The sequence below is a fragment of the Chrysochloris asiatica genome, unplaced genomic scaffold (genome assembly GCF_000296735.1).
Source record: "Chrysochloris asiatica unplaced genomic scaffold, ChrAsi1.0 scaffold00006, whole genome shotgun sequence".
NCBI classification, from domain to species: Eukaryota; Metazoa; Chordata; class Mammalia; order Afrosoricida; family Chrysochloridae; genus Chrysochloris; species Chrysochloris asiatica.
The window spans coordinates 12,524,912-12,533,436 of NW_006408524.1; the positions used below are offsets into that span (position 1 = coordinate 12,524,912).

Here is an 8,525-nt window from a genome sequence, read left to right on the forward strand (position 1 = left end):
CCCAGGTACAAAGAATGCACCCCACTCTTGGCTCGTCTTTCTTGGAGATGGTTGGTTTCTTTAAGCTCGACTTAAGTTTCTCTCATTTTGTATCTCAAAAGAGATCCTATGGAACACATTTCAAAGGGAGCTGCCTGTGGTTTTGACTGGATTTGAGTTTATATTAAGTTTTATCACATGTACAAAACCATTTTCTTTCCTACAAGTAGTTTTTTTAGGGGGGTGGGGATGGGTTGTAAAGGCAAGCAGGATGTTTTATGGTTTTTGCTTCAGCAACTTTGGGACAAATGAAAAAGTCCTAAACTCAGAAAAAAAAAGAAATTGTCTCAGATACAGGCGAATCCTATAGATTGCATCTGGCCTCGCTAACATCATAGAAATAAAGATTTATAACATGTAGGATTGTGACATCAGATCGCATGATGCAGTGATGCCTTTCCAGTCCATCTCATCATGGGGAGGACAGTGACGATGTCTCAACTGTTAAACCACTGAGAGTCCTGGACCAGCCAAGCTAACACAAAACCTTAACTATTAAATGCAACATCTGCCTTTTCTGTGTCTATGTGTATATTTGTCACTATTCTGGTCTTTTTTTATATAACTTAGAAGTGATTGGATGTAGGACACATGTACACTGACATGACCTCATTAAGAAAAAATAATAATAATAATAGGAGAAAAATCCTATTTCCAATCAAGAGTCACATCCTTACAGTTTGGAGAGACACATTAAATCCATAACAGGGACAACTCAGGAATTTGTTTCCTTGGGATGCTTGTCCTTTTCAAGTTTCTGTTGTTGTCTTTCTTTAAATCTCTTTATTTTAAATTTTATTCATCAAATGTTTTAATTAGGTAATATTTCAAACGGATACAAAACTATAAAAATATGTGTACTCAACTCTGCTGCCCTACTGTTCCCAATTACTGACTGTAAAAAAGTAGCCTGAAGGCAGTTTTTTACTTGACCAGGGGGAAGGAGAGTCAAACTCAGCATCAGCCCCAGGTGGATTCCTTTGAAGCTGGGATACACTTGTCTCCACCCTCGAACCTTCCTCACCAGTTCAAACAAGGACAGTCCTCACACAACACTCTGCTCCTCATGTCTCCACTGTCTCCACCCTCGAACCTTCCTCACCAGTTCTGACACAGATGGTCCTCACACAACACTCTACTCCTCAGCTGGGGTCCATAACTCAGTGCAGTGGTCACACAGAACTTTCAGACGGAACTGTTGACTATGGGCTTTGTTAGGGGAGTTAACAGGTATACAATTCAGGATCAGAAATACTCAGGATGCAGTTCTTTGGTTGGGACAGCCTCTTCTCTTCTCTGCTCTGCCTACAGGCAGGCCTCTCTCTTGCCCTGGACTTCTTGGCTTGGCCCCTGTCCTGCTAGGACAATGTTACAAAACTCTTCTTGCTGCTAAGAGATGAGCAGAGGCTCCTTCGCTCCAGCTGCCAATAAATGCTCCCAGGGCACTCCACTCAGCTCTAGATCCCTGGATCAGCAATTGTAGCTCCCACGTTAAGTGATTAAAGGCACACAAACCATGAGCAAGTACACCTCCTGCCCAGGGGCATGCAGTGTGCTCATGGGCCAGGTAGCCCACCACTCCGTCTCCTGCTCTAGCTCTTGGTTCTGTTGCTTCTCTGATGTCACAGCTTTCCTGGATTGAGGAAGTTCAGTGTGTGTGTGTGTGTGTGTGTGTGTGTGTGTGTGTGTGGTCTCAGGGTCCAAAGGCATATGCTCCGCTTCTTTTTTTCCCCACTTTTAATTATTTATTGCGAATTGAGTGAAGGTTTACAGAACAGATCATCAGTTTTACATTCAACAATTCATACTCTTTATTTCTTCTCAATGATTGTAATCTCTTCAACGTAACGTCACTTACGCCGTCTCTTCCTTGGGTTTCTTGTTTCCATTCCTCCTCCTTTCCCAACCCTTTTGAACTTTGTCCTTGGGCGAAGGTTGCCTTTTTGATCTTGAATGGTTGATCATTCTATGTTTTGTGTTGTTGTCACTGCTATGTACCTATCTATTGCTTGGTTAAAAACTGAGCTATGGAGGTAGGTTTAGTTTCAGACCTTGAGGGTAACCAAGAGCCATAGTCTCAGGGCATCCACCAGTATGGCTTTGGGTTTTCTTCCACCATTTCTTCCACTCTATCCAGGACCTTATATTGTGATCCCTTTCTGAGTTGTTGGTAGTAGTAGCCAGACACAGCCTCCTTCTTCTGGTCTCAGTGTCATGGAGACTGAGGTTGAACATGGTCCATTAGTTCATTGGATTAGTTGTTTCCAAGCAACTTAAATTTTTATCACTCTTATTTCCTCTGGAGAGGGAAAGATCAATAGTTAATCCTTAGATGGCCACTCATGTTGGCTCTTCTCTCTCTTTAAGTTTTTATTGTGAATTATGTGATAGTTTACATGGGAGAGCATTGTTGTTGCTGTTAGGTGCCATTGAGTCAGTACCGACTCATAGCGACCCTATGCTCAGCAGAACTAAACACTGCCTGATCCTGGGCCAACCTCAAAATTGTTGTCATGCTTGAGCCCATTGATGCTGCCACTTTGCCAATCCATCTCACTGGGGGTCTTCCTCTTTTTCTCTGACCCTCCACCCTACCAAACATGATATCCTTCTCCCGTGACTGATCCCTCCTGAAAATATGTCCAAAGTATGAGAGACAAAGTTTGGCCATTCTGGCCTCCAAGGAGCACTCTGGCTGCAGTTCTTCCAACACAGATCTGTTTGTTGTTTTGGCAACCCATGGCACTTTCAGTATTCTCCACCAACATCACAGGCATAACATTAGCTTTACATTTATCCTATCGTATTTCATTTCATTGCAATGATTACAGTTCCCTGCATGCATTATAAAACAGCCAAAGGGTCCACCCTGCAAGCCTGTCCCCCGGCGGCCAGCACACAGCTCCTCTCCCTCCCTGAGTCCAGAGTCCCCTGCCGCTCCATCTCTCCATTTCCTTGTCTCTGCCTCCATCTCTGGCATCGCGGCTTCTCTGGATAGCGTCTTGCACTCCTCTCTTCTCCCTTGATTGTCCCAGAGTCCTCCGCTCCTGGACTGCAAGATCAGCCAATTCCCTTCTTTTGTTACAATATATCCACCTTTACATTTGCAACACTCAAAATCAGTCCTGATAGCAATTATTCACTATTGAACCACAGAGTCTTATCCCCATCTCCTTTCACCAGCCCTATCCAGACAGGTTGGAAACCACTCAGTGAAGATTCTACCTTCCCCTGCACCCTCTGAAACTATTGGCTCTTCTCTCTTGATGGTAATAATAGCCCCCTTTCTGCTTCTGAGATAGTTCATTTAAAACCTAGTAAAAGGGCAAAACTAGCCAATCTTTGTGTTAGAGTTACACGTTTTTTACAGCCACAATGAACTCATTTACAGTCACTCACAATTGAGCCATGTAATCCTATCAGCATCTCCCATACCTTCTCTTATCCAGACACATCAAGAAAAAGGTCATTTGGTTTTAGTTACAAAGACTACGGCTAGAAGAGACAGACATATTATATGATTCACTGCGTGCACTGACTTACTCTTTTGTATTTCTTTTCTTACCAAAATGACTTTCTGGAAAGTGCACACTTTCAAAGGACAGGCAGGTTTGCTTTATGCCACAGTAAACTGGAGTAGGCCTTTGTGCCCTAGCTGGGGAAGACAATGCAGATGGAGGTTAGAGTCCACTGCAGCCAACTGAGCCTGGCTGCACATTGCATTATCTCTGTATAACTCCAGCTCCTCTTGCACTGCAGAGCTGTGGTTCTCCTTTAGGTGATTCGGGGAGCAGCAGCAGCATCAACAACAGAACTTGGGAGCTGATTAAATTGACAACAGTGGGGCTTCCACCTCAGACCTACAAGTACTAATGCCTCCTGTTATTGAGCCAACTCCGACTCTAGAGACCACATGTGTGTCAGAGTAAATTGTGTCCCACAGAGTTCTGAATAGTTGTTGGTCTTCTAAGTCATATTTTAGTAGTTTGCCAGGCCTTTCTTTCGAGGCACCTCTGGGTGAACTCAAACCACCAACCTTTTGGGTTTGCAACTGTACACATTAATCACCTGTTGCTGTTGTTGTTAAGTGCCTTCGAGTTGATTCCGACCCTCAATAGGGTTTCCAAGAAGCAGCTGGTGTGCTTGAATCACCAACCTTGCATTTCAAACGACTTTGCAGTCTGACGCATTAGCCCACAGTGCCACACCAGGACTCCTAGGGAACTAGAAACTCTCCGATGAGTTTCCTGTGCATGTAAAAAGTTGAGATTCACTTCTTTTTGGAGCATGTTCCCCTGAGTCCAACAGCACAGATTTCATCTCGACTCCATCACTGAGAAGCTATGTGACTTTGAGCAGGTTACCAAAGTTCTCTGTGTTTAGTTAGTTGTTTGCTTTGCAAAAGGAAGATTAAACTACCTGCATGATAAGATGATTGTGAAAATTAAATGAAATACTTCATGAAGGTATTTATTTTATTGTTATTATTTTTCCTTTATCATTTTTTACTGTACTTCATGAAGTTATTTAGAATAAGGCCTGGCTCATAAAGAAGTGCTTAGTAACCAGAAGCTGTTATTATGAGGATTAGTATCATGCTTTGGATTCTGCATGCCATCGGTTGCCACCCTGTTGAGGTTTCTGTGGCCGTAAATCTTTATGGAAGCAGAAAGCCCCATCTTCTTCCTTGAAGCACCTAATGGATTCAAACCGCTAACTTTTTGGTTAGCAGCCCAGCATGTAACCCACTATGCTTCCAGGGTTCCTTTAATGTCACTGTTGTTGTTGTTGTGTGCCGTGGAGTCCATTCGGACTCATACTGACCCTGTAACAGGTTTTCCGAGGCTGTAAATCTTTACGGGAGCAGAAAGCCTCATCTTTCTCCCGCAGAACAGCTGGTAGTTTCAAACCGCTGACCATGAGATTAGCAGCCCGATTCGTAACCACTAAACACTGTTAATTAGCATTCATAACAACAAACAATTTTTTAGTATTCTTTATTATAATGATCAAAATGCAGACTTTCTACTAAGAGAAAATGTATTTTTCAGAGAATTCAAAGTGATTGACTTGGGTTAAATCGTGTATGTTAATGTTGTATACATATGAAAAATTTGGAGCATAATATATCTTTGAGCAATTTTAAAAACTGATTTCTCACTCAGCCCTTTGTTCAATGGGCAAATTGGAGATCAGAGACGGATCAGATGGTCTTTCTGTTTTCTTTCCTTCCCTCTAGTTTCTGATATAAAGTGTCTCTTTTTGGTTGTATTTACCTGACAAGTTGCCTTCCTGTCTATTCTGGTTCATAGTGACTGCATGTGTGTTAGAGTATAACTGGATCTCACAGGGTTTTCAAAGGCTGATTTTTTGGAAGTAGATAGGCCTCTATCCCATGGTACCTCTGGATGGACTTGAACATTCAACCTTTCAGTTAGCAGTCAATCATGTTAAACACTTGCACTTCTCAGGGACACCTAGGGGATGAATTTGATCCTCTTCCTGGTCCCGGAAGGGCTGATCCGTTTTCCACTTAAGATACACTTTTCCTTCTTGGGGTTGCCTCCAGGCGACATTGAAGGGTGGAGAGGAGAAGAGAGGAAATGGACGAAGGGAGAACGGATAAGGAGCTGTGGCTTGGCCCTGGTGCCATTCAGAGGGAAGTTCTTTTGCTCTAAATACCTGGTGGGTTCACTGTTTCCATTTTGTAATGATAAGCCATTAAGTCTTACTAAAGCTATCTTAGATATTTTGAATCCCTTTGCAGTTCCCCCTTTTCTGTTCAGGAGTGATCCTTAAACTGCTGAGATCACAATGCCCTCTCTTCTTATTTGTCTAAAATGTCAGTTTCAGAGTTGAAAGCCAGTGCACAAGAAGGAAAATATGAGGGTGCAGAGTGCTCCTACCTTTGTGGCTTTGAGTTAAATAATGACTACAGCAGATGTGCCAGATAGCTGTTGCCATTAAGCAGAAGCAGAAAATACTAAGATTTTCCTCACTGCCTGCACCAACTGCAAAGTAGAGAAGTTCAGCTCCTTCAATACATTTTCATTCCTTTCTGTCCTGTGTGTTGATGCCAAGTCCTCATGCCTTAAAAACCCAAACCAAACACATTGCTGTCAAATCGAGTAGAACTGCTCTGCTCTCTAGGGCTTCTGAGTCAGTGACTCTTTATGGAAGCAGACAGCCACATCGTTCTGCTAGAGGCTGGTGGGTTAGAACCAATGACCTTGTGGTCAAATAGTCCACTCTTAACCTACTGGCTTGAAAAGGAGGAGTCTAATTCTAGGCCTTGTTGTTAATTAGGTGTCCTGAGCAGTTTGCTTTAAATTCTGGCAGTAATCAAAAGTACGTGAAAAGCATATTGTGGGAAATTGCCTTTTACAAGCATTATGAGGTAGTGCTGGAATGTTTTCAGTAACATGGAGAGACTATTTGGGCGTCTAATGAAGATTTTGAGGGCTGTGTGTAGGCAGTTATTACTCAGAGTATTGACTGAGCGGCTGAGCGTGTTGTATAAATGTGTGTCATTGCTTAATTAAGCAAATAGCTTTGTGTTGCTTTTAGACAGTAATTTTACTTAAATAGTAAACATCCTATTTCCCTCTCGTCTCTGCGACATCCAGAAACCCCTGTGTAGTACAAGTGGTTTGGCTTGCTTCCCTGTTAACCAAAAAGTTGACAGTTCGATCCTAGCCAGAGGCTCCCTGAGATAAAGTCTGACGATCAGTTTCTGCAGGGTCCCAGCCTTGAAAACCCTGTGCAGCACAGGTCGACTCTGTCATACATGGATGGAGTTACCGCGAGTCAGAGCTGAATTACTGACAACTGTGAATTTTTGTACTTTTACTTTTCTTTCTGCCACACCTTGTTCAGTTTGGGTGGGGGCCTGTTTATTTGCTCTTGCTTTTCCTTGAAACAATTCTATGAGCCATAGAATGCAACTAATTTTCATCCTGAAGTAGACCATGTGCCCAGGATGACGTGAGAGTGACTGGGAATCCCACCTTTGACTGGCGCCCCTGCAGTATTTCTATAATGTCTGCCCCTTTGGTCTTCATATCTTTGTTTCTCAATTTTTCATTTTGTTGTCTGTTGTGGTTTCGTCTGTGAACACTTCTCTCTTTGTCTTTGCCCCTGATGAGGCTCAAAATGCTCAGCAGCTCCATGAACGGATTCAGTCGTCAAGTATGGATGCCAAGCTAGAAGCCCTGAAAGACTTGGCCAGCCTCTCCCGGGATGTCACGTTTGCCCAGGAATTCATTAACCTAGACGGCATCTCTCTCCTCACCCAGATGGTTGAAAGTGGAACCGAGTAAGTAGCTTCTGTTCAGATTTCCTAATCTGTTCTAGTCTGTTGTTATGTGTTGTCATGTCTGTTCCGACTCAGATGGACCTGTAGCAGGTGTGGGGATGTCTGGCCCGTGGACCATAGAAGGCCATGAAATCATTTGGTTTGGCTCCACAAGGCAACTACAGGCAGGACTAGAAAGTTAATAAATCTAGGAGCTTTTTTCAGAGAAACATAAATTTATATGAAATGATGTTATAATATCCAAATGACCCTTGGCAGAAAAAACTTTCCCCATCCTTGCTTGGGTTTCTGAGGCTGTAAATCTTTGCAGGAGCAAAAAGCCTCATTTTTTTTCTCCCTCGGAGAGGCTGATGGACTTGAACCACCAATCTATGATTCGTAGTCCAGTGCTTACCCTAGCATTTTAGCTATTAGTCATTTCCTTATACTAAACAGTTTCTAGTTTGAAAGAAACCTGGTTAGCTCCATGAAAAACTGGCTTTTAAGATAATTCCTGACTAATTTAAGTAGCTTTATAGCCTCCACATGCCAGCCTAGAAACTCACAAAATACCTAAAATTTCAGATTTATGAGGTAAAAAATTAGGTCATTATCTGTAACGGCTTTTTCAACACTAAAAGTATAAATCTACAACATAAAAATCCCTTATTTCCTTTGCCTGTCCCCAAGAGAAATTTTTCTTCCCTGACATTATCAAAAGAAAATTGGAATACCTAACTTATGTCTTGAAGTACAAAATCAGGTTAAAATATCTTCCCTGAAGTAATTTAAAAATTAACATTTTAATGATTAAATACAGATCCTTAATTATTTTCAATTATAAGCAATAAATATTTAATGACTGTCTATTGTGTGCGAAAGTGTAGGAAGTGGGAAAATGAAAATGAAAATGATATGAGCTGTGCCTACCCCAGATTTCTAGACTGTTTTACAGTGTAATTATATTTTGTAGAAATGTTCTTAAAATTAGGTTTCTTAATGTGGATTATATCTCAATGTAAAGAAAACAAAAATCCTCACCACTGGACCAATAAACATTCTTATCAATGGAGAAAAGATTGAAGTTGTCAAGGACTTCATTCTTCTTGGATAAACCATCAACACTCATGGAAGCAGCAGTCAAGAAATCAAACAACGCGTTACTTTAGGCAAATCTGCTGCACAAGACCTT

The 8,525-nt window shown here is 42.0% G+C and overlaps 1 protein-coding gene across 4 annotated transcripts in view; it reads left to right on the forward strand.

Moving 5' to 3' along the window:
- The window catches only part of ELMO1 (engulfment and cell motility 1), a 660,529-nt gene that overhangs the window by 107,551 nt on the left and 544,453 nt on the right, over nt 1–8,525 (forward strand). For all 4 annotated transcript variants that reach the window (XM_006832125.1, XM_006832127.1, XM_006832126.1 and 1 more), the window contains exon 5: nt 7,185–7,354. In XM_006832125.1, the coding sequence (XP_006832188.1) occupies nt 7,185–7,354 (170 nt within the window). The remainder of the gene's footprint in view (nt 1–7,184; nt 7,355–8,525) is intronic.